A 26,467-nucleotide genomic window follows, 5' to 3' on the forward strand; every position below is an offset into this window, starting at 1 on the left:
AGTAAGTTACCTTTCAACGAAGTAAATTTTTGAAATAGCTTCCCCGATCTCGTTGACGAACATGAAACACGCGCGTGTTCGCTGCTGTGATTAATCGTACCATTTCCTTTTACCAACTGGCGATGCAAACACTAACGTAAGAGGGTGAGTGTTCAAAACTAATTTAGAGTGCAGCTGTAGAAAATAACTGGACCTCATGATTATTTTATCGGTTGGTTTAACTGGGGTAAACAAAAGATTACCAGGATTAGCTACAAGCGTTCTCAACACTTTTTAGAAAAATCAGCGTTTAGCTTAATCTTACGGAGGCTTAGCTGTAGATGGTTTCGAGCGCGCGTTTGCAAAACAACGGTAAGGCCTGTTTTAAAGAGGGTAAGTTGTGATAGTTTTACCGCTAAATTTCCTTACAATGCATAGTAAAGAAATGTAAGAACAGACTAAAAGAAATGATGAACAAAAGTTATTCATGATGGCTCAGAGTGGTGGTGATCGTAAGCCGAGATTGAAGCATGTGAAACTCCGGGCCCTTTCCTTAATTTTTCTCCAACCACCCAAAATGGTTCACATTCTGACCACCGGCGAGATTCACTTTTGAATTATATCACGTTCCGCGTAGATCGCGCCAAGAGTAGTGGCGCAAACCCTTAATATTATATATTTGAGTTACCATGAAAACACTGATGATTGATCGAGAGCATTCAGTCAATATACAGTAGCGTGTGAAGTTTACATCATAAACCAATATTGGGTTATTATGTTGAGTTCAAAGTCTTTCCAAACCCGGACTAGGTCCTCGTTCGTGTAGTGTTCTCAGACTTTAGCAAACTCAGAGAGAACTGTCCTGTCTGTGTTATCTGTCTCAGCCTCCGACTTTGGCAGATAACTCACACCTCGGCATTAATAATTCATGATATCTTGCTCGACTTCATCTGATAACTGCTTAAAATATATTTACACCCGCTGCAATCAGCTTATCTATCATAACAATTTTATTGAGGTTCAGTAATCTCACACCTCATATCCGACCACAAATCTGGAAAGTCTGCAATAGATAACATTAAATTGACAAAGAATTGATTACAATAGGTACACTGCAATTTAACTCATCAAACAGAAAGCTTCGAAAAACAAAACTACTAAAACACAAATTACAGTTAAAAGTGTGGTCAAATCACTGATAATGAGTTTTTTCAATGCCTTTAATAGGCTTTTATGCAGGTTCAAGAAAAGTATTAAGCCATTCATCAAAAGGGACTTTAATCAGTCATGACGGCAACGCTATGGATGACGTCGATAAAAAAATGAATTTCAGTTTTTAAGCTAGAATTTCGGAAATGGCCGCACGCGTCCCGCCACACGTCAACTTCAGCATACGCAAATAAGCAACGTTGAGTTCCAAATGGAAATAAAAATAATTTTCTGTCGCGGTTTCCGCACGGATACGACGCAACATTTGATGCATTTGGTGTTTTCACGTTGTTGTTTTGCAGAGGACGGCTAAGAAATGTACATAGTTTTAAAACGCACGTGATAAGTTATTTTTCTGCACATTAGATATTTTGTTTTGCCTGGTCCTCGTTGTCGTCGCCGTTGTGGTTTGCTTAAGGTCCCTGATATATTATCTAATCAACTCCTTAACCCCCAGAAATGATCAACTTGTGTTCCAACTTAGCTGGTAGGAGTTTCTATCATGATCTGACAACAAATTCTCATAACTAATTCATAGGAAAATGTGTAGCAGCTAGAGGAGAGAATTAAAATTCAGATCTTGGGTGTTAGAGTTTCACAAAAGTTGGTGCACGAGTGAGAAGCTGCCACTCTACCAGTCGTAGTTAACAACTATGTACAAGTTATTTTCGGTGTATTTGAAGTGTGCTCAGAAAAAGTTCACTCGCATAGGTGTCAGAAATCTGTTCACAGCAGGTCACTTTCATTAAAAGTGATAAACATTCGGTTCTGCGAATCATTTTGATCAGTTCAATTCCAATTTTTTAATTAACCCTTTTGCCCGTAATAACGACTGGCATCTAATGTAAATGTATCGAAAACAGTATGACGAATACGTTTACCGATATTAGGGTGGAAAGACTGAGATAAAGAACTTAACTTCTAAAAATTCTTCGCGATGACAACTGATGTTAATAAAGCTTCAATGCCTTTCCTTTCAGTTTTTTCTTTAACTTTATTCAGGGAAAACATCCACAAATATCGGGCAAGCGTGCAACATGCTGATTAACAAAACATCAAGTCTGGATTCTGTTGAATTATGATAACTGGATGAAATGGGACAATTTGCTATCGATAGACCGAAAAGGCAAAACACTACGAATTTTACCAATTAAAGCACCCTTCCTAAATATATAAATATTCATTTCTTTCAACATCATTAAGTAATAGTTACAAAAAAAAAATTCAATCATGGCCAAGAGTCTTCGGACACTACACAAACGCAAGGGAAAATAACGCGTCTTTATCACGTCATTTTCCTCCCCTCCTTCCCCCGGACAATATTGATTTTATCCTCTTTGATTGCTGACAACATTGGTTCTGGAAAGGGAGGGAGTGTAACCATTGTTAGGGCCCTAACAGCACATAAATATGTATAGGTAATGTATTGAGTACGTACCGAAAGGACTCTCGACCAGGATTGTAAATTAAATGAATGAGATGCAATTATATTAACAGCGTTTCGCTTAATTTTTTCTGAAGGAGAGGAAACGAGTGAAGTAATGAAGAGTGTTTAAAAGAGATAACTAAGTCAGGTTTGACGATACACTTCCGGTTCATACCAGTTGGTGCAGATAAAAAGCTTATAGTTTTTCTTTTCGTTTCTTTCTTATTTCTTTCTTTTTTATTTCGTTCCTTTTTCTCAGAAAGTAATCATAAACTGGTGAAATGAAAATCAGCAAAGCTAGAGGTTGAGTTGAACACAGCAATTAAATCAACAGAGGCAGCGATACTTCTGCTCTCTACCTCTCTGAAAAAGAACATTCGCTCAACCGCTGACCTCTCGTTGCATGCTCGTCTTTCCCGTCATCGCTAATTGGTTAAAAACAAGAAAAGTAACTTAGCAACGATCAATCACAGATATAACACAACAATTTACGAAGCAATGTAATAAATGTGTTTTTTGGGAATATTTTCGGCGCGAATTTAAAAGGAAAACGGGCGACCTTTATTAGACATCTGTTTCTTCCAAATGGAACTAGTTTTTACATGAACTGTGCATTCCTTCCGTGTTGAAGATCACTTCTTTCTTCGTTTTAACAATGCGTTACTTGACTTGCCAACATCTTTTAGCTTGGTCACCTTGTCAGGCTCAAATCTCATGGAGGCTAAGGCATTTGTCATCTCATCCTGAAAACCAGAAAATAGAACTCATTCGTGAATGCAAGATTAGATGCCTTTTAGTTAGACTGATAGTTTCATTGACAACTTGGACACCTATTATTGAATTAGGACACAAGAAAAGGAAGACAGGACTCAAACCACTCTAGTTCCCTCGTTCATCTCCGTTGGGTGATGTTGCGCGAAGAACAATCGCCACATCTCAAAATCCTCGTAGATCAAATTTCATCAATACCAAAATTTACTCTTGTTATTAAGGCTATCGATAACACCAAGAAATTGTAGTGGGGACTTGTCTAACACTACGACTCTATACCACTCCAAATGCATTTCGTACTGGTCATGGCTTTTATGGCTGTCACGCAAAGTTCTCCTATGAAGTATTACGATCGGTTGAGATAAAGAACTTCTTCACATGACAAAGAACTCCTTACCTTGACATCTTGCCAGTTTTCTTCCTCTTCCCTCAAAACAGCTGCCGTGTGCAGTGGTGTGGATGGAACCTCTGTGTAAGCCTGTAGAAAGAAAAAAAATAAATCTTAAAAATTAAATGAAATCAGTTGTCTGCAAGCCATTGGAAACTCTCGAGCGTATTTTTAAGAAAAAAAAACCGAAACGATGACTTCGAAATCACAACTTTATGTCGCTACTCGAGGTGATGAAATGTCTCAGCACTGAAGTATCGTCCACATGAAGGTTTAGCGAAAGCCATTATGCAACTCTAAGTCGCTAAAAGAGACGCAAAATTTCCTCTCAGATCAAGTAAGCGTTCTTGCACACTTGCTTTGCCCTTCCTCGCTTAGTTGTAAATAATGGTGTGAGCCGACGAAGTAGGAGGGCAAACAGTCTTAGATCTAGAGATTATAATTTCTTGTCTTAGATGTATTATTGCTGTAAAGAAGTTCACATCATTAATTGATATGCCGGCAGGTTACCCAGGCCCTTGGTGACTCACTTTGAGAGAAAAGGGCACAAAGTCAGAGCAAAACAGACGAGTTTCCATAGCATAAAAGTAGTCTTCTTAACATACCTTAATCCAAGGATTGTTCATAACTTGCTCCACAGTGAACCTGTTCTGCGGATCTGTCCTTAGAAGGCCTCTTATTAATTCCTTAGCTGTTGCAAAAAAATTGTTCACACATTTTAAAAGTAAATAACGACTATGACACATTTATAACGTTAACTTGAGTTTCGCGAAAGTCACTAGGGGAGCTCTGACTCGAAGTAGTGTGCTTATTTCGTTTTTCAAATTTAAAACTCTAAAGTATTCTTTTTTATTTATTAAATGACTTTCCTGATTTGCTTTAAAAAACAGTTTCCCAACCCTATAGGTAACAATGTAACATACACTGGACCAGCTTGCAAGCAAGTGCTGATTATATGCGCTCCAGAACGCGCGTCTTTTCCGCCCACGGGAAGTTTTGAGACGCGCCGGGGAGAGTTTTCCGCGCCAGACCCCTAGCAGACCTCTCATTCGCGTTGCTCAAAGACTCATACTTTCCCGCGAAAAAAGAAACGCTCATGCTCAGTGGTAATAGACCGTAACAGTGAGGGCCTGATTGGAGCGACGATCCTCATAAGGTGGGGAGGGGTGGTTAAGGTGTCTGGTATTCTTGGCTAGTTAAGCATTACGTAACTATACTAAACAGCTATTCTCGAATGTTCTAGTCTTCGATGAGGGCTTTTTAAAAGTAAAGGAAAAACGGGTGAGTAAAACGTTATTCCCATCCATACCTTGTGTAGACACCCTGCTCCACTCTGGGTTAGGGAAGTCATACTGGCCTTGTCTAATCCGCTTCCGCATTCCAGGAGAAATGGCTGCTCCGTGATTGCTATAGAAAGGCGGAAACCCACAAAGGCTACAAATAAACAAAAGACAGACAAACTTAATAAGGCGCAACCTTTAATGTACGTGTACCTCAATGGATGTCGCAATATCTCAAACGAAGTTAAAAGCATATATTGTGATTCAATTTTTTAATAATTCGAAATCTTTTTTCCTGTTTCAAACTGTATTAGCATAAGCTATCATATCCAGAGAAAAATTCATCTAAAAAATACTTACAGAATGTACATAATGACTCCTAATGACCACAAATCACACATCTTGTCATAACTCTCTGGGCCTAACACTTCAGGTGCTGAATGTGGTGGACCAAGAAAAGTGACAATTAGTAGTCGCTAATTGTGCCCTTACTTACATGTAAATTAACAGTATCCCACGTTTTATGTCTGTGACAATACTCAGAAGTTGAAGATGCTCACAGCTATTAAATTTTTCTCCCCCGAGGCAAGGAACTGGCTTCTTGAGACGAGACGAAAGATTTCCATTTAACCGCATATTATTCTCAAGCAAAGCATAAGTCCAAAAGGTTAACTGTCACTTCCACCATTGTTTTCATTAATGAAATAACTGCATAACTGCTTTCACGGTCACGTACAATGAAGCATGGGGTTATACCGAAATCTTTCTCGCGATACTATTGATTTCCCTTCTGAACAGAACGAGTTTAAATTCAATTAATTGGCAAAAAAACAGTGGAAAGGCAGAAAACACGTTCTGTTCGTTTTTGGCCGAAGTGAAGCTACTTCTTAATCTCTCTTACAACAAAATTGTTGCTTACCGATAGTAAACTTGGAAAGTCATAAACAGTGCACTGGCTACACGCATATAATTGTACATCAAGTAAAGACTTTGTAAATTATGAAGTGACCGGATTTAAACTTTTAGATGAAAATACTACCTTAGTCTCCAAGGAACACAGATAATCTATGATATTAACCCTTTCACACTTAAGATCTTATTAGTAATTCTCCCAACTGGCCTGCCATAAAATTCTTATGATGTTAATAAAGAGAATTTTGTATTGGATAGTAATAATCCCCTAACTGATAATTTTCTTTTTCTCATCACTTGTCTCCTTGATATTGTATTGATATTGTAAGGAGAAATTCCGTCTTGGTCACTCATGGGAGTTCAGTACGAGGATGTTCAGGGCTTTTAGGGATCAAACTTACCAACATAGTAAGGAGTGTAACAAGGAGTTTTAAGATCCAAGCCAGTTGTTGTTTCCTTGGCAAAACCAAAATCTGTCAGCTTGAGCAGAGCATTGTGAGTTCGATCTAAATACAACAAGTTCTCAGGCTGTAAAAAAAAAAAAAAAAGTGTAAATGAAGTGAATACCAATGGGGTTCAAAGTGTGTTATTCACAATATGCTTTATGTTAAATGTTAGATCAGTACATATTATGGTACACTGTACCTTCAGGTCCCGATGCGCGATGTTAAGTGAGTGAAGATGAGCAATGGCTATAGTGACCTGCCGCACAATGGCAGCTGCCTCTGAAAAAGCAAGTGGGAAACATCTCAATAAATTGTACACTATCAGCACTTTCAACTTACAACAATTTGTAGTTTTAAGAACACTGATGCTGTGACTTATTCTTTCCTGTAGCATGAAATCACCAATAAATCTGCACTTTGTCACACCTACCTCTCTCGGTAAACGGAGAATCACCCCTCTGTTGAATTCTCTCAAACAGCTCTCCACCAGTCATGCTACAAGAAAACAATTATTCAGTGTGAAAATGCAAATCAGGAGGCTGAGTCGCTCGAATCCTCTCACATCGTATGCATATGTGAAGGCTTATCAAGCAGAGAGCCATCAAACTGTGAATTTTCCTTTCATTTGAGGAACACTGTATTTTAAAATTGCAACAATATCTCCTTGGGATGACTCTCATACATATGTGTATAATTAGGCCACCAAAATAATTAGCAAAAAATCCAAATAAATTTTAAAAACCTTCAAGCTTTGACTTCAATTCAAATTTTCCGATTCAATTTTTCATTTAAGTTTCCAATTCTCAGATAAAAAAATAACTTTGCAAAATTGGCTTGATATCATAAAAATTATGGGTTAATTAAAAAGACTGTATTTGTTATCTGATGCTTTGCTCAGTAGCCTAATATGAGAAAGAAGGTTGCCTGCTGTTTTGTAGAAACACACTCATCATATATGTGTGAGTGTTATTTAGTTTTTACCCACTCAGCAAAGAAACTCTAACAATGGTCAACAGTTAAGTCCTCAAATTTGAAAACTGCCACAAAACAAAATAATGATAACCACTCAGCAAAGAAACTCTAACAATGGTCAACAGTTAAGTCCTCAAATTTGAAAACTGCCACAAAACAAAATAATGATTACCAAAAGTTATACAATACAATACAAATCCTATTCGCCATTCCTAAAAAGAAAGGTGTTTATATCACAAAATTAATAAGTTTACAGTACTTTTTACTTTTTTAAAAACAAATTTTTAATAGATGGCAAGGGGGCCCCCAGAAACCATGAGGCTTATATCAAGGAGGCCTCCTTAATAAAATAAATAAATAAATAAAGAAACCTTTATATATAAGCAATATGCATTCAAACCACCAATTAGTATACTAGTATCTATCAATTTAGAAAAAAAACTTTTAGGACATCTTCTAAAAAAAGCAAAAGTTTCAAAGTCTCTAATATCTTTAGGGTTTGGAATTCTTCAATTTTGATCCTTGAAATGAAAAAAATTACCATTCCATGATGACCAGTAAGCAATCACTCCTGGCATACTTGTTTTCATAAACATCCTTGATACCAACAATATAAGGGCATCCTGTTGCCTTCCAATGAAGTTCCACCTCACGCCGAGCTTTTGCATTGTCCTGTAGAACCTTCAAAATATCAAAAGACTAGTTAGAGTTTTGATAAAATGTAGATAATCACGCAGAATTGAAATTTATATCCTCATAACAATTGAACACAGCTTATCCGAGAGTGAATTTTCAGAACTGGCAACCAAGGTCAAAAGAGGTGTCTATCCAGCAAACAGGTAACAAGAATACGAACTTTTTGTGACTAGCAAACAAGGAAACAGATATATTTCATCGCAATAAAGATAATAGGTAATGGCAATAGCACTGAATGGAGAACAATTTGGTTTGTAATGATGAATGATTGACAACCATGAAGCAGGAGTCCCATTTTACTTACCAGCATGTTTACAAACAATTGAATGATACAAAGTCATGTTACCAAATAATCCAAATTATTGAGAAACTATCTAGCCATTGGTTTTTTTTATTTAACAGTTAACTCTGAGAAATAAGTGACAACAAAAAGCACACACAACATATACTGCCCAAATATACAGGCATGACACATACACAATCCTTAGCATTGATTGGTGCCAATGAAACAACTGGTTGCTGGAATCATTGTTCATTTCCTGTAATGACTAATCAGTTCATTTTGGTTGTATTCAGAAGACCCAGTGAAAAGTACTGTCATAGTAAAACAGCAGGGAATGACAAGAACAATTATATCAGTTTGTGGAGGTGACCATCTTATAAAGGTGAGTACACAACCACCAGGGCGTGAAATTGCGCCTAATACAGGCACCAATGTGACTCAATTTTTTACTTTGGCGACCAAATCCTGAAAATTAGTTGCCAAATTGGTGACTAGAATGTTTCATCATAACCTTACCTAGAGAAATAGTAAATTAAAAAGATTTGCAAAGATAAATCAGTGGCAAACTTCCTCATTAAGTTTGTTTCCAAAACGCAACACATGCATCTCAATCGATAAATAGAATTAGGATGGATTTAGGTGAGCTTGAACGTTGCATATCATCCATTCTATTGTCAACTTTGTAACACGTTAACTGAACTTAATTTCTAGAACAATGACAGCGTAAAAAAAAGGGTTTGTTTGTCTTTGAAAATGGCAACCAACTTTTTTTGAATTGGCTACCACTTTGAATAATTTAGGAGCCAAGTGGCTATCAGAAAAAAAAAAATCAATTTCACACCCTGCACCTTTCCCTGTTCCTGTCTTACGTAAAAAAATCACATCATACCTATATCACTCAACCAAATGCAGCTGTATTTTTATATTTATACTTCAATATACTTATATCATATATTTCAATGACTATATAATATCCATCTAATGAGAATATTAAATAGCTTTATACTCATTAACTAGAAGCTACATGAACTTAAGAAAATAGCACAAAGCTTGAGGACCAATGTAGGTCAGGTTAACTTTAAACTAGTTCAAGAGCATACCAGTGTAGATTAAATAAAATGACATCTTGCAAATAATTATAAGAAATTCGGGTAAAATTTTTGCACAGCCCCATACTATTGTAAAACAAATCTGTTTTCCCAATTGCAATATATTGTTTTTTGACATTGTTTTCTCTATCCAAGAACTGAATGCATAATGTAGTATGGGGCTGTGCGGAAATTTTACCGAAATTTGCACACAAGAATCACCAGATTCAAATATTTGTAAATTGTGTCAGAGGTTCTGGCCACCCTTCAGGACTTAGTCCCACACAAAACTGTTAAAAAATGCGACGGATATCATTTTTACGGTGCATGCAATTTTTTGACACTGTGGCACTGTACGTGCAATATGAACAATTACTCTAATCAATCCTATGAAGGCTACATTGCTGTTAACAAGGGTTCTGCCTTGTTCTCGAAGATTTCTGAAGTCGCACAATTTTCTAGTTCCAATTCATATGCATGGATAAGGAAAAACAACCCGACGGTGACTTTCGTTACTATGTACATTCATGCATGTAAGTGAAAATAATCTGACGGGAAACTGCCGAAATATGAAGTTTTTTAACAAGCTGCATGTAATGGAAAGACTACAAGACTTACGTAATCCGAATCGAACAAAGTTCCCGTTCAATGCACCGAAAAAGAATTAGCGAAGAAATAAACGATCGGATGCAAGGAAATGGAGAACATACGGTGTGTAAAATAAGTTAACCGCATCGCCTACACGATTGATTTTCAACATCACAATTAAGATCGCCTGAGAAAACGTGCATTTTCAATGCTAAGAACAACAAATCCTGACAACGTTGACTCAGTTAATGGTGGTTAATCATGGTAGTTTTACTCACCTTTAAGGCGTATTGTTTTCCTGATTTCTTCTCAAAACACTCTACAACTTTGCCATTAATTCCCACACCTAAGACCCTTTGCGAGAGGTCATAGTCGTTTGTAATGAGAGTGGTCTTCGCTTTTAGTGGCGGAGGTAACTTAAACAACAACTTATTACTCGATGACATGACTTAATGCTTGTAAAAACACTATAAGAGTTCGTACAAGACGATAACTATCGCTATCACTCTAGCTAGCGAGAACGATGAACTAAAATATGCAGAGCCCGTGAAAAATTACCAAGCCGCCATGTTTAATTTCGAGCAACAACCTAAAAGACTGGGTCAGAAACACATCTATTTTAGGTGCCGGAAGTTGCATGATATTTCGCAATAGACAGGAAAGTTGAGTAGAACGGTAAGCAAATTTTAAAAAAATTGGCCAACCCACTCAGAAATATCGTTGAATAGATTGGAATAAACGGAACAAATTTCTTTTTGATGAATTGTTGCAGGATTTGTTGTCTTGAGTGAATGTTATTGACCAGAACCGCTTTGGAGGGAAAATATGTCGGCTTTGAAGTTCTGTCTGGCAAATAGCTGCACGTCGGACCGCAAAAATTAACATGTAAACACTGCTATTTCCGGTTGCCTCGACCTTTGTTTGGCATGCGTCAATAACTTAAACTTTTCAAGATAAGATTACAGAATATAAAAATGGAAATGTTCAAAATGATTTTTTAAGGGTCGTTTATTCAAAGTCCATCGCTAGAATATTGTAACTGAGAAGTTGTCTCTTTATCAAAAGACAACTTCAAAGCTTGGACCTCGGCCTATAATTCCATTGTATTACAATGGAAAACAAACCTTGAAAAAGGACATCCGATTGATTTCCGACACGAAAATTAATTTTTCGATAGGGAAAATACCCTGACTGATTTTTGAACGGTATGTTACGCCATACATCCGCAACTCTGAATAGAAACGTATGGTGCTATTTATATTTAGGATACAATAATACCCTCGGTCACTTACCATATTTAAATTTGGCTCTCAGACTCTTAGAGTTCAGGAGACTCTCAGAGGCTACTCAAGGGTAGATTCAGTTATTGATAGCTGAAAGAAACCAATGCTATTAAGCATAACTGACATTATTGCTCGCTGTGGCAGCTCGTGCGAAGCATTTTTTCTGCGAGTGTCTACTTTCGCGGTGATTTTGTGTCCCTAACATTTTCCATGTTTTTTGCTCTCTTTTGCACTCTCTATATTCTCCTGTATACTCCGCGGCGTTTCATCGCGCCGTCTCCTCCCACGGCTTTGACCCATCTTTTACTTTCAGCTAAATTCCTATTCTGTTACTGATAGGTACTGTTACTGATAGGTTTCCTAATCCATTTATTTCTGGCTCTGAAAGATCCATTTCCGGCGTGTTCGGGCCCGCAAGCCCTAAGCATCCCCCAGTGAATGTGTCGGTTTCCCGACGGGGGTTATTTTCCCAGACACTTAACAAAGTGTTTTGTTTTTGCGTCAGCCTTTAAGATACTATATTGTATCTTAACTACTGAGGGAACACGACAGACAAGTTTGAAGTTTGAGGGACCCTGAAATGTGATAGGAAAGTGCTCAAATAAAAAAAAAAACATTTTGCCGAATAGTTCATAATGGCACGCCGGGTCAATTAGCAGGTTAGTTTTATTTTCAAAATTCTGCAATATCTCGAATTGATTTTGGTATAGGCGTTAGGTATAAGGGGTTGTTATTTTTATGAAAATATAATTGTGACAACTGGCAGTAACATATCTATGTTGTCGCATAAACCATTTTTGATTCCGTATAATCGGATAACGGTATAAACATCCTGGTTTAAAAACAATTCTGTCGTCAATTTTTTCCAAAACTTGTTTTTCTACAATAAAAATTCTTGTTTGGTCATAAACAAGTTCACCTAAATAAGTAAACAAAAAATTGAGAGGAGGGGAGAAGCACTTTTGGTCGAAATTTTCAGTCTTAAGCTCTTGCGTTTCATAGACTTTATCACTGACTTAGATAATAGCGATCGGCCCTCAAAGTCAGTCAATAAAGGCAAATATCAAATCTGATAGTTGTGGCCGATCTCAAAAGAATTAAAAAGTTAAAACAAATTCACGAATTGTCTTGTTTTTCTATAAAACTTTGTCAGTCAAACAAAGAGTTAACGCTTAATTTTATCTGATCAAACTGGTTTCCTTTTCGAAGCTAAAGATATTAATTGGTAGTACAAAAGAAATTCACCAAAGTAAGAACTGTGCTTTGTGCAATCAATATAAGTGGAAAAAATTAGCATAAAACCTTATCAAATGCAAAGTGTGGTTATGGTATTGGGTACTAGCAGATGCGGTAGGATTCATGTACCCGTTAACGATTAACAAATAGTGCTATCATTGACGGAGACTCGCTCTACAAGCATTAAGTAAACAATAAATTTCACACGAGAAGTTCAATTCCCAATCAAGATTAAACGTAGGTTAATTTCCGTGTAAGAAGAACATCTTATTATTTGTCCATTTGATCTCTAGATTGGTCCACCAAAAAATTTTGGCCTAAAGCGCCACTAGAAATTTACGGAAACAAGATTATTTGCATACTTACCAGCTGCAATCATAGTTGTAACATTAAATATTAAACTCTATACTCACTTTTTCAGCAGTTTTATAATTCTCTGCGTAGGTGTTAATAACAAGTGAAGAAAAACACTATCGTTATATTTTTAAAAAATCCATTCTTTACGTTTCCTTCCTTTTATTTGTCTTCTTGTTAGATCTATTTGGAAAGAAACAAATCGGAGAGCTTTGAGGCGCCTTAGGTAAGTAGGAGGCACGGGTTAGATTTTGGTTTAGTTACCTTTTCTTAATCCTTCAGATTTGCATTGTATGGCAAGTCACCTGTAATACTTATCCACTAGAAATCATCAAGAAACAACTTGGGCGAGGATTAAAACAGTAAGTCGGGCTACATCGGGTTTTATTCATAATTGAATTAAGAGAAAGTAATTGAATTAGAGTTTTGGCGTTTTTTGTAAATTTCAACACTATTTTCACGGCTTTTCTGGTTCGGAGATAATCAAATATAAAGCTTTCCCGGAGCGATCTGGATTGTAGAGTTGGATAAAAAGGATGGAAAACTAAACTCACTCAATTTAAAACCCTGAGAGCATTTGAAAGCTGATAACTGAGCCAATATCAGGGAAATAGAAATTCTTGATAACTGTAAATCTAAAGTGTATTCAATTTAAAATCAAACCGATCTATGATTCTGGTTGACGCTGACTTTAACTTGAAGAATGTCTCTGACAGGCTATTCCCCAAAGCTTCTGCGATCTCATGAGCTAATTTTCACTTGTCAGACTTCTAATACTGGGATTAACCTGAAAACCAAATTTAATACAATGAGCTTGGAAAAAAAAACAATAACAATTCTCTTGAAGTAAAAGCCTTTTCGCGAATGCAGGTTATTTTTGAAAGAAGATTATTGTCTAACCATAAATACTCAGACATTCATTTCCTTTCTGAGTTATTTGGAAGCGCTCGATAGCCAGAGAAACCGATTTAGAACTTTCCAGTAGTTTTCCTTCATTTTTCTTGATATTATCAGTTGATTGCCTGCAGTAACGCCTTTCAGCAATTTTCCACTTGCGTTATGAATGCAATAGCAGCAATATTTGTAAGAAGAAAGTCGCCAGAACAAAGGTGGCGTCAAAACAAACTTAATTTACTTGTTTGGAAACTTTTCCTTACTGCTTTTCTTCCCAAAAACACAAATAAACTCCCACACATGTTGGACAAAATCATCAAATAAATCATTTATTCGAAATCGAAGTTTTTAAGATGTCTGGAGAGGTTTGTAATTCAGAAATTGAACAAAAATGGAATTCGTGCTGACCAAATATCAGATATTACGCTAATTCGACATGATGCATGCCCAAAATTGTTAAATAAACCTGCTGATTAAATTCAATGGTGAGCGCTATCCATTTAGTCTTTCCTGTGTATGACCGTGTTGGGTCAAACAGCTTGTAAAGTCCAAAAATTGAATCAGGTGCAAGTTAACGCGCTTAGTCGGCATACATTTTAATCAAATTAGCGCTACGTTAGGATAACCATATAAGGCCATTGTTATACTCTTGGACCTGTTGAGCGGACATTCACAGGACTCTCTCTGGAGCCCGCTTCGATCACCGGTGTTCCCTTGTTGTAGAGTTTTTCCACTGGTAATTTTACAAAACGCGATGGTCAAAATTAGAAAATGCTGATCAGTGACAGACGTTTGAATAACTGAGGGATATGCTATGCCTTTAGAAGAAAAAGCACTTAACCATTTATTAAAGTAGCATTGTATCTTATTTTATTACCGATGTAATACCTCAGTGAGTTTTCAACAGCAAAATTAATTATAAAAGAAGACATGTTTTGAGAGTCAGCAAGAATGTGGGACGCTGTATCATTCAAAACCCTTGTTATCAAAAAGATAAGTATGACCGTTTTAAATCAGATGATTTCAAAATCCCTAAGTCGTTCGGATGAGGAAATGATTTTCAAAATACTTTAACGTGCATAGATAGAACGCGTGTCATGATAATTAGCTTAGAAAATTGACCTTTGTTAAAAGCCGGGTGAAGGTTTACCGAGTGTTAACTCACAGCTTTACTTATTTCAGACATGGCATCTACAGAAGCTTTAAATTCAGGCACTCACTTGATATTTAATCTATCAGAGTCACTCTCCAACAGAGTAAAACATGCAATCTTCATTTCACTCAAACAGTTATTTTATATTGATTTCCGGTCGACATTTATTCAATACAGTACTGCACATACATGCAACCAGTCAAGCACATTTACTGTATATCATGAAATGCCGAAAACTTTAAAGGTACCCGTAAAAATATGCGTAATTAACCAAGCGTGAGGTCAAGATAGCTGATGAATATAGGCCGAATTCTCCTTTCGCGATATTATGGACCGAGAAGTCGGTGTTCACTAAGTCGTATTAAAGGAACCGGGCTATGTAGAGCCATCTTGATCGATCAAGCTTGGTTAGTGAAGGATTCTTTTATACAACAAAAAGATGTCGTTTCAATAAGAATCAAGAATGACTTGATAATTTTTCCTTTATTTTGACTATGTCTACCGCTAGTTACGATTCCATCGTCTAACATTGTCCGAAAATTTTAAACTTTGTAAGTCCGCTCCACGCAATTCTTTGTTCTGTACGGGATTAAAGCGGGCAATCTCGAGCGGGCAAGATAGGCCCATATTGCCCGCACAGATAGCCAGTCAGAACACAGGATTCACTTCATATTGCTTATGGGCGCTCTCAGCTTTATTGGTGATGACGCGTGTTTAACTGCATGAACACCGCAATATCAATCGAACGGATCGGACTAAATTGCTATACAAGGCGAGCACAGGTGAAGGACTCGAGAAGACTGATACTGGGATCACTTCATCGCTTCCACTTAGGTACTAATAATACAAACACTAGTAATCTCAGGGTAACAATTTAACATGTAGAAAGATTCATGAATCGGCCTGCTCAGAGTCAGGCCAGGAAGTTTATGCTATTATAGCCTGTGGGTGTTATTAAGGCCATATTTTCTTAGCTCCAACTTACGCTTTCACACAAAATCCAGCCAAATCACACATGCCATGCATTCAACGTTAACACTTTCATTTCGTGATTCAAGCTACCTGGATGTACCGCGACGTGTTCTGTTCTTCATTGTAACGTTTTCAGTGATGCAGTACGCACGTAATTGCATGTCATTAAGAAAAGATTTACTAACATTATCTTTATAGTCTTGCGAAACACAGTTATTTGTATGAAGCTTAACAACTTAATTGCATTTCTAATTCAACGTAACCTTCCGTTTATCAGTTTCATTTTCCCCACACAATTACAGGTATGTTTTATGGCAACATATAAGTTTCAGTGTCAAATTGCGGTTCTTATGAATATGGAAAAATTTACACTCATTACAAAATATCTCTAGATCTATTCCGCAAGCATTAATGATACGTGGAGTAAGATTATTCTCATTTTGTGCTTAACATTTCAACTCCATCTTAAATTGATAGGCAGACTTTTGTTTCTTAAAATTGCATGAGACATATCAACGGTTGGAAAAATTGTGCATTTATCAAGTTAGACAGTTGATGACGCAAATTGTGCTTTTAACGGTTCGTACGTGGTTATATCACGGGTGAATAACAGACATAGCCCTAAGGGTTATTTGCAGTCTAACTTTAAATAGCAAAGGAGGGTGTTCAAGGCCCCCCCCCCTCCCCACCCCCACCCTTGATTTTTCACGATTTTTTTTTTTTTTTTTTTTTTCACTGATACATGAATTATGAGTAATTCTATATAACTGAACTTATATCGGACGAATGTGCTGTGGAAAATAGTAACGCTTGTGACTAACTGTTACTGAGTGGTGAGGGAATAAAATTATTGTGCAGGCATAAATTTGCAAATGGTAAGCGAAAGATGTTGAAGACTTGACTAAGGTTTTTCCTCAGATCTAACAGTGAGATGCAAAGACTTTGACCCAGTAATTAATTATGCTGACTCAGTGGACGAGATCTTTAGAAGACTTAAAATAGCCGGTAGTCTGACCAAAGAAAGAAATCCAAATTTGTGCTCTTTGAAAATGATTTGTGGTCTCGGATCCTATTTGGGGCAAAACTGGAATGTTTCGAGAGCTTTGTACATTTCCGAGCAACTTGAAATGAAATATGTTAAGTGATGATAATAAAATTACCTTGTTTATATTTGGTGAATGAATAAGAGTAGGAACACTTTAGTAAAATCTCATTTCATGCACTCTTGGGGCAAGTTTCCTATTTTTCGATCAATGTTAGCCTGATCTTATATATCAAGGCAAGATATTTTAAAATCATTCCTCCTTATCGGGGTCGATCTTGAATTTTTGTATTGCATCCATAGTGGAAAACATTTTGTCCCTCAGAGGGCCAGATTTGGATGAACAATACATGATTTTAATACTCTATGAAATAAGACGGTCATGAGAAGGAACGAAAATGCCATCTTTAGGCGGCAGTTTTGGTTCAACACAAATATCTTCGGGCTAAATTTTTACATAGGTAAAGCCGCAGACAGCACGGAGATGTGTTTTGGACATTATCTTGGCACTAAAAGGTTGATAAGGTTTGCAAATAACTTTCCCAAACTTTTAGCCTAAAATAGAAGACTGTTTGTAATGAGATAAAAACGAAAGAGATTTTCTGTTGTTTGGAAAATAGAAATCGAAAAATTCGCAATTTCTTGTTCTTACAAGTATCTCCAAGCATATATAGTTCATTTCTGTCGACATACAAGCTCCCTACATGCAGCTGGCCTTTGCTGTCGGGATAAACCCAACCAAACTTTATACTTTGAGATTAGGGAACAAAGGCAGAATTGGAGTTACCGTTAAGAGATTTAAGCAAGCGTTCCTTTGAATTTACTTGAAATGTTCTTGCATTGTTTCCGACCGGGTAAACAAAACGTTTTTTATGGGGATTCAGAGACAAAATACACCACGCCTGAGGCTATTTAGGTATTTTACCAGCCAGACTGCGGAGGAGGAATGATATTAAAAAAGTGAACACCTCACTGTTAGCTTTGGATATTCAAATTTAAAATCGTCAGCTGTATTAAACTAACTACATGGCCGTCTAGTGACGTTTGGATAACGCGCTGTGCAGACTCTTTCGAGAAGGTTCACCCAATTACTTAATCTTGCAGTGTGGGGACGGAAAACGTTTGAAGCCGTTGTCACCGCTGGCAGCCTCGAATATATAAAAGTAATGTATACTTTGTAGGTTTTAGAACCAGTCGGAAATTTTACTTTATGAGTAGATTTGCTATTGTCCTCTTAACATCAGTATGTCTTATTGTCCCATGCAGAATTTATATCCGGACAGTCTGATATGTCACTTTGGATATGTTAATTTTAACACAATGTCAACCCAGTTCTTGCTTTTATCAAAATAAGAACAGTTTTCATTAAAGTTCTCAATTCAACTCGAAGAAAAGATCTTTCGGGTATGAAAGTTTCTCCAGGTTTGTGTTCATGTCTTTCTTTTAAAGATATGAACGATTTTTTTAAGATTTATAAATTCAATGAAGTGAACTCGTCTTTTTTGGATACATTCAGCAGCTGCTCGTGCTTGATCAAACTTCATTAAACTGAATGCACATTTTCACCTGGGAAAGTCGGGAATAAACCAGGTAACAAATTACTCTTTTGAAATTCATTCTGTGCCCTAAAATTTAGTTGAGGATAAAAGAGATGTTGGTGAAAGGTTTCAAATCTTCGCACTCTTCATTCGATATCTGCAAAATAAACAAATAAATATGTACGTGCTAATTTATAAGCGTGATTCGGCTAGATTTGAGAACGGCCCAATTTTTGCTCGATCCTAAAATTAATTCAAGAGATGTTCAGAAATTATATAAACAAAAAATTGTCAGGGAGAATGAAAGATAAAGGAAGGGCATAAAAAAGGAACTGAACCAGCTGTAAATATAAAAATTTTCCTTCCGCCTATAAAACAAAAATGTCGTCATCGGACTTTGTAATGTTATTAAAAATACAAATGTGTATACATTAATGACGGTGGCCAGAGAAACCCCTTAGCATTTAACTGAATCTTCTAACCAATCTACCTTAACAAACGCAATAATTTTGATTCTTCGCTCAAAATGCTCCTCTTAAGCTGAAAAAAAATCAAATTCTTTCATGATGGTAAATGTTAATTTTTCCCTTGGTCAAATTGACGTGGCCAAGTAAGCTTGCTGTGTGCGTGTGGGCGGTTATTAAAGAAAGAACAACAGTTTAATTCTGAGCGTTGGAAGCTGAGAAGACACGTATCGTAACCATGCAACTCCTTACAAGATTATAAAAAGGTCCAATGACCCAGTTCACAGCCCAACTAGAGATTTAAACGCAAGATATTCTACACTGTAGGCAATTTAAGGAAACATTCTGATCAACCGGTTATCTTATCTGCTATTACAGGTCCTCAATTTGAGGGACGTTAAATTTTTTTTTTTAACAGTTCCGATTTCACCTCAGGCATTAATAAGGACTGCGTCACAGTATAGAGTAGCGTCTAGCTTTGATACAATTTCGCTTCCAAACTACAACTTTACGTACGTGCAGAACAAACGATCTATGAACACCAAGGGGTAAATTGTGTCTATAATTATCTAACTTAGCTATCTGCCATTTCGTTCCATTAATCGCAGGATGCTCAAAATTAAACTTTTAATTCTTTCGCTTTTAGCAAAAGATGAAAGGGCACAATTAAACTTAGTCTTTATATAAAGTTGTCTGTATTCTTGGCTTCAGTCTTCTCTCACCGTTCTACTCCTCATCATGACTTCTTTCCAGTTGTGAATTTCGTGATCTGTGCCGTAAAAACATCGATGTCATATTTTACCACTTCAAACGGTCATATGTAAGTAAACAACCTGAATCAAGCAAAACAATCATTTTGCACGCCTCCAATTCGCACACTGATGTAAAAAGTAGAAACTCGCCCAGCCCGCTTTTAGGCGAGCGCTTTACAAAAAGTCGAACTCAGCAAGCGTTTTCTACACCAGTTTTATTTAGGACTCCTTCGCAACCGTACCGAACGAAAAGGTATGAAAAAAAAGGTTTTTAATTCCCATAGCTGGCGGGAAGTAAAGAAAATTCTAAAATGTGGGTCTATCCTTTTAAAATGCATCTCTATTCAATTTTTGATTGAAACAATGTCAGAATGTTAGCTCAGTAACCTGGAGATGTGTAGCGTCTCAAGCAAGTTTGACACGAGGTGAACTATTTCAGCCGGCTGTTTTTTATTTACCGTTTACTGAATTTCTATGAGCTACACGACTTGTTTGCCCACTTACAGCGTGTATTAGTTGACATAAGCTCAGTTCGAGAGATTTGCTCAGGTCGCGTTGTACTTGCCAAGAGCACTATACAGTGTTTACTTTCGTTTCATTTCTCCAGGGTTAACCGAACTGCCGAACTGCCGAACTGGACGTGAAATATAGGAGAATGAGCTGAAAGAATCATCGGGAAAACGAGGTTAGCCCATAAAAAGGATGATATTGGAAAAATATATACTATTTAAAGTTTTATAATCAGTTTTAATCAGCTAAAACATGATGCTCGCATGGCCAGTGTTCTCTCTGTCTTGCGCTGTATCTTGGTTAGTTTCTCACTCCGCCCGCTTGAAAAAAATTGGCTTCACAACTTGTAATTCGATATCTATTAGAACTGGTGAGTTCATTTCCTCGTAAGCGGAAGGGAAATGTGTGGTAGTTCTTCTGAGTTCCCTTTGATAAAGTTTCTAACTTGGCAAAACCATTTGTACCTTGCAATAAGATCATTCATAACTCAGATGTCACTCAGCATCATGCACAGCACGTGTTTGACTGAGAATATGCAGTATCGATTGTTTTGTTTATTTACTACCTTAACCTTGGCTATTATTAGACTTTGCTTCAGCGATAATATTTTCGAAGAAATGTTTTCACGACATATACAGGGTTGTTAAAAATTTCGCCTGCGAGGATTAAAATAAGAACTGACAATGGCTCGAGCTGAGTTCAGTACAGCTGTAACAAATAGTATCGAATTGAAGTGGAAACCGCTATTTTCAATTCTAGACCTTTCTAAAATCCTTTTTCAAAAGATTGGGTAATTCCATTCAGAAAAAAATTATTTTTCAGTAGACAAGTGTCACGGAATATTCTGACTTCTGCGGTACTTTAATGAACGCTGTCAAACACGACCGTGCTCTGCTGCTTGCCAAAAAGATTTATTGCAGCAAATTTGCGGGTTCCTTCATTAGGAGAACCTGCTTAATGATTAATAGTTCAAAAGAATCGATGACCACGAAACCCATCGGCAGATAATGGTCTAATTCATGTACAAGAAACCGTAAAGACTTATTATCTTACACGTACAGACAAAGCCTGGCTATTAATAGCGTTCTGAAAAAATAAAAAACGTCCGACTCTAAGGAGCCTTAGCAGTTAGCAGGATTTATTTTCCAATTGAAGCTGTGAAAAGAGTCATAACGACGTGGGAATTAAAAAGATCCTCTTAGGTTATAGAGTTATGCATTATTTATAGTTGAAGCTTTGTCTAATTGAAGCCATGTTTGCAGTCAACTAATTTCAGTCTGGTCGCTCTTCATGTTAGCTAGTGCTTCTATCACATAATAACACACTGGAGAAGATTTCAGTCCACGGTTGACGGCTTTAGCATTTTCTCAAACATTCCCAAGGTAAAACTTTTATACCGATATGATTTCTTTCAAGTTAGCCAGATTTTAGTTGTTTGTAGTCAAATACTTTCCTTCTTTCCTTGAACGAGAAAGCCGACTGAAAAAAGTTGCGGGATTTAAGTATGTTGCAGTCTGTTTTCTCTCTCCTTCTCCCTCCCACGGTCGTAGGAGCGAGAAAAGGAAGCCAGGAGAGATGTCAGTCTCTCTCGACCAAAGGTCTTGCTCCACGTGAAAAGGAAAACAGACCGTTGTGACAGCATTGTTTTAAAAGGACAAATATTTGCATCAGAAGCACGCACGTGATGCATCCCGGGGTAGCTAGGCAGTCGAACAAAATCGAAAAGATAATTTGTAATTCAGAAGAAATTAAATTCAAAACATGGATTTCATCATTTCAAACGAGCTGAGTATTTAAATATCATCGAACGTAATTGGGCTCTCGATCAACCCTTCGATTTCCGAACTCTCGCTTGGTAATATGTGTTAGGTAATGAACTTCGTTTGATTTTCAGAAAAGGCTGTCTTTGGAGATATGTACGTAATCTTCATTTAACGCGATAATCTGATTTGGCTGCTCCTAAACTAACAAGAGTACGGCTACACCCCTCCGGCCCAAGGGCTGCAGGCAAAGTTAAGTTGTCTGTAGAAGTGCAAAGTTAAGTTAATACAAGGCGATTTTGACATGGAAACAGACGAAAATTTTGAAGCGTGAACCAGCTCCAGAATAGAAGGTGACTCAATGAAGTCATGAAGACAAGGAAGTTATTTAATAAATGTTTCTGGGAGTTTCCGTTCGAGGCTAAGGTTCATCAGCTTTTGTTGCGAAATTAACAGATTCAATGAGATGTTCAAAAGTATCTAAATACCGATGAGAAAATTGCTTTTATTGTTACGTGCACCTGTTTTTTTAGGCTTGATAACAGTGGACATCAATTTTAGCTGTTCGATTGAATTCGATTTTCGTTTGATTAGTTTTGGTTTAATAATCGAACTCTCAGAAAAAAAGGAGCTGTTGGAATTTGTTTGAGCATCGAATTCTGTCGAACATCACATGATGGATTGTGTTTAGTAGTAAGTTAGTTCGATTCTTTGGTATCCCGCAACTCGCAGAAAACAGTCGCTCGATTCTGTTCCATTAATGGGTTTGTAAGATCCAAACACCAGTTCATTAACACCTTTAGCTTCCTCTTGTAGTTACCACTGAAAGAAATACATTTTGGGGGTTCTTTCTGTAGCATGCGAAACTCTTTGGGGGAAACGGCCTGGTCAAACGCAACTTCAGTATCATCAACAACTCATCTTGATCTTCAGGGCAGAAATTTGAATAAAGGAGTTTTAAAAATTCTCAGTTGGAGATAAAGGGAGTTCAATCATACTCGATCCGTGGTTTGAGTTGCATCATGTCAATAAAGTTTAATTGCCATGATTACCGAAAGTTCGATTGCCCTCCCCAAACAGATTCTGTGCATTGTTCACGATATCCACGGATAGTTAGTCGGTAGTGGATGTAAAAACACTTCAATACACAATATATTGCTATTACAGTAAAGAAGATCGCAAAAGTGCATGGGTTTTTTTTGTTTTCGGTCTTGTTTTCGGCAAAAGGTGGAAAAAATTTTATTCTAACTCTAATTCATTTTAGGTTTTTGATCAAAACATTTCACAATTTACTGTAATTTCATATTAATGTAATGACTCTATTTACTTATCTAATTTTTTTTATTCACAAACAGTACAGCACGGTCCTTATTCTTTCTTTATTCTGTGATGGTGTTGTTGAAAGTGGTAATACTTTAATGCCTTTGTACTTACTTCGATTCCGACATAATTTCCGCGTGAGAAGAGATTAACAGGCCATAATTGTTAGCTTGTCATAATAGAAGTAATTCTGCGGGGGCTGCTTTGTTTAAATTACAGCTTTTATATTTTCTCAGATCCAATATATATCGTCAAAGAAATCTGTGCCTTTTCAAATAAAATGTCAAAAAGTGTGCAAGATAAACCCAAAGATTGCTGTTTTTTAGTCCACTTGTCATGTTGTTAAAAGACCATTCATCAGGTTTTCGAGATAAGTGATTTGTTATGCAAGTTTACTCGTACGAGCTGGATCGGAGATAGCCATAAGGGTTTTTTATGCTTTAAGGCAGATAATCGAACTTTTTAAATCAATTGACTGAAACTCCGTTGGTCAAATCACTCAGTTGAGCTTGATCTAAGGAAGAATTATTTACCGCTGAGAAAAAACAAGGTTGGTAAAGAACATCTGTTTCATTGTAGATGATGGATGTAGCTTCTGCATTAGCTTAGGAGCCAAGGCTAGTAGGGAAATCTTCTATAGGCCATTTTCGCCAAATACGGATTTGCTTTCATGCATTTGATACATCTTCCTACAGGAAGTAAAGCAAGGTTCAAGGTAGAAACCAGCGCCACCTTATTCCAAACGCCTCCTTGTACGATTTGTAGGGATGACCATGGATTTAATGAACAGTTCAACACCAGACTCTTCTAATACAAATAATACCTCGACGGTTCAGGAAAATATGGGTTCACTTGGATTCTATGGTACAGACGAATATAGCGCCATTATTGTAGCACTTCTTACCGTTGTAATAGTGTTTGGTGTTTTGGGAAATTTAGCCGTTATTGGAACGCTATTCCAACGCCAGCGTAACCTAAAGACCTCTAGTAACTACTTGATCATAAATATCGCCGTTTCCGATCTCTTAGTTGCTGTTATTATAGCTCCACTTCGCTTTGTAGAAATGTACCATGGCTGGCCGCTCGGGAATTTCTTGTGTCATTTCTTAGCGCCTCTGCAAGACGTGATTGTATGCGTTTCTGTAGTCACACACACCTTCATTGCGCTGGAACGATACCGTGGAATAGTCCAGCCATTTAAAGAAAAGCTCACCATTCAGCGAACAAAGCAAGTTATTGGAATCATTTGGCTAACCTGCTACATTGCAAGTGGGCTTCCTGTGGCTTTTGTGGTGAAGGAAAGCGTCGAGCATGGACACCAAGTTTGCAATGTTTCGTGGCCATCGGATCTTTCTCGTCAACTTTTTATACTTTACCTAGTCATCATATTTGTCTTTATACCCTTGGTCATTCAGACGTATGCCTATTCACAAATCGTTAAAGTAGTTAACTTAGAAATTACGGCTGTCAGGAAAGACGAGTTCGTGGAAATTCGCGCAGTTAAACTTGCGCAAAGCAGAGCTCGCGTGCTTAAAACGTTAATCCTGCTTGTTTGCGCATTCTACATATGTTCCATTCCTCGTGTATTTACCATGCTATTGTGGGAATTCGGCGGTGGCCTGAAAGAGAACCTCGATTTCCATTACGCCATCACAATAACTCTGATTGTGTATTACCTTAAACACGTGATCAACCCATTCATCATCTTTGGTACGAGTGCAGAGTTCCGCTATAATTGTGGCTACATGTGTTGTCCACCAAGTGAGTAGGCGGGTAGGTATTCAGCACACGAGCCACACCTACCTTATTATTCAGTCGACTTAACGGGCTGAGTTAATTTTTTTCGAAATCGTATTCATTATTGAGGAGGCGAGCGTGGCCTAGTGGTTAGGGCGCTGCACTTGTAAGCCGGAGGTCCCGGGTTCAAGTCCTCCTCCCTGCCACTGGATGGATTTGTCTTCGGTGGCCCCGAATTCAACTCCTGCACGCTTTGTAAATAGCCAACTGGTCTGCCTCATACCAGTTGGGGTTTTTAACGAGTTTCTGTTCATTTACGATATTTGTTTCCTTATTTACAGTGTCCCCAATTAGCACAGCAGTGCTAAAATACACTGACACTTAAATAAAGTTATTTATTTATTTTATTTTTATTATATCATTGACAATACGGGGACAACCATTTTTATCGCGGGGTGGGGGCGGTGGGAGGGTTTTCGTTGTGTCGCATTAAAACTACCTCATCTCTTCCGATAGCCAGTAGTATTCTAGTAATCCCCCTTATTGGCGGTCAATGTTCTACATTTCCCCCTTTAAACTTTGCTAACTACGACTGATCCCGCTCCGTCCCCCTAAAAACCATGCGATCCTCCTCCGACCCCCCCCCCCCCCCCGCCCCACACTCAAGTGATAGATAATGGCCGGGCCCCAACGGTGGTGAGTCAATCGTAATATCATGAAACAAGAACATCTTTGAAAAATAATATCTCGCTTTTCTGCTGAGATAGAACCTTCGTTATGATGACGGCTCTCAACCGACGTCCAGCTCCTTACTGGAACCGTGAAGCCACAGCGTCTTTTATCATCACACATGTTATGGGTTCTACTTTTTACAGGGGCTGATTAACGGATATGAATTTATCTTTGGCAGGTTTGTCACATTCACCACGACCAAAACTAGCGAGTAGCAACTGATGAAAACCTGCTGAACTTTGGTTTCACTTCTGGAACTACATTTCAGCGATAGACCAGTGGAGCCGGATATGCTCGTAGCGTCCAAGAAATGAATGAAGGACTCATGACGGTTTCACGTTTGTGAGAAAAGCAGACTGAACTTAATTTCTGTTAACTCTTGCGTTTCCAATCAGCACATTCACTATTTACTTAGTTATTGGGAGTTTCCAAAACGTTAGAATCAGGTCTTGATAACAAGATTTAGTTCGGAATCATGCATTTATTGTAGGAGCAGGCAACAAACTCATTTATTGAGCAGCTGAGATAATTAGCAACATTCAAATATATCTGAAGGATACATTGTATCAGATAGGGCCATAGCTTAATTTAACGTTGAAGAAAAAAAAAACGCTTTCTCTGAAGAAAAATCGTCAATTTTTAACATCCCAGTCTTAAAATATGATAAATGTCAATAGCTCTA

General features: G+C 37.4%; 2 protein-coding genes across 8 annotated transcripts; one reads left to right on the forward strand and one right to left on the reverse strand.

Moving 5' to 3' along the window:
- LOC131778286 (substance-K receptor-like) lies at positions 1 to 26,301 on the forward strand. 7 transcript variants are annotated; one of them, XM_059094695.2, is made up of 5 exons: positions 1 to 144; positions 8,656 to 8,744; positions 13,093 to 13,137; positions 24,012 to 25,089; positions 25,964 to 26,301. In XM_059094695.2, the coding sequence occupies exon 4, from the start codon at positions 24,084 to 24,086 to the stop codon at positions 25,083 to 25,085; it is 1,002 nt and encodes a 333-aa protein (XP_058950678.2). In that variant the 5' UTR covers positions 1 to 144; positions 8,656 to 8,744; positions 13,093 to 13,137; positions 24,012 to 24,083; the 3' UTR covers positions 25,086 to 25,089; positions 25,964 to 26,301. The 7 variants fall into 7 exon arrangements, with proteins under 7 accessions (XP_058950678.2, XP_066017089.1, XP_058950676.2 ...); XM_066160991.1 differs by lacking the exons at positions 1 to 144; positions 8,656 to 8,744; positions 13,093 to 13,137 and adding exons at positions 17,892 to 18,135; positions 18,489 to 18,562; positions 20,334 to 20,411; XM_066160992.1 differs by lacking the exons at positions 1 to 144; positions 8,656 to 8,744 and adding an exon at positions 20,334 to 20,411 and having other exon boundaries at positions 13,119 to 13,137.
- Positions 3,153 to 10,628, reverse strand: LOC131778285 (MAP kinase-activated protein kinase 2-like). The gene is made up of 10 exons (XM_059094691.2): positions 10,317 to 10,628; positions 7,925 to 8,064; positions 6,842 to 6,906; positions 6,611 to 6,690; positions 6,367 to 6,493; positions 5,414 to 5,489; positions 5,083 to 5,207; positions 4,379 to 4,464; positions 3,783 to 3,863; positions 3,153 to 3,357 (listed from the first exon to the last, which is right to left on the reverse strand). Exons 1-10 carry the CDS (start codon positions 10,482 to 10,484, stop codon positions 3,247 to 3,249), a joined length of 1,059 nt encoding a protein of 352 aa, XP_058950674.2. The 5' UTR covers positions 10,485 to 10,628; the 3' UTR covers positions 3,153 to 3,246.
- Positions 26,302 to 26,467: the final 166 nt, after the last annotated feature.

Source organism: Pocillopora verrucosa, chromosome 14 (genome assembly GCF_036669915.1).
Source record: "Pocillopora verrucosa isolate sample1 chromosome 14, ASM3666991v2, whole genome shotgun sequence".
In the NCBI taxonomy this organism is placed as follows: domain Eukaryota; kingdom Metazoa; phylum Cnidaria; class Anthozoa; order Scleractinia; family Pocilloporidae; genus Pocillopora; species Pocillopora verrucosa.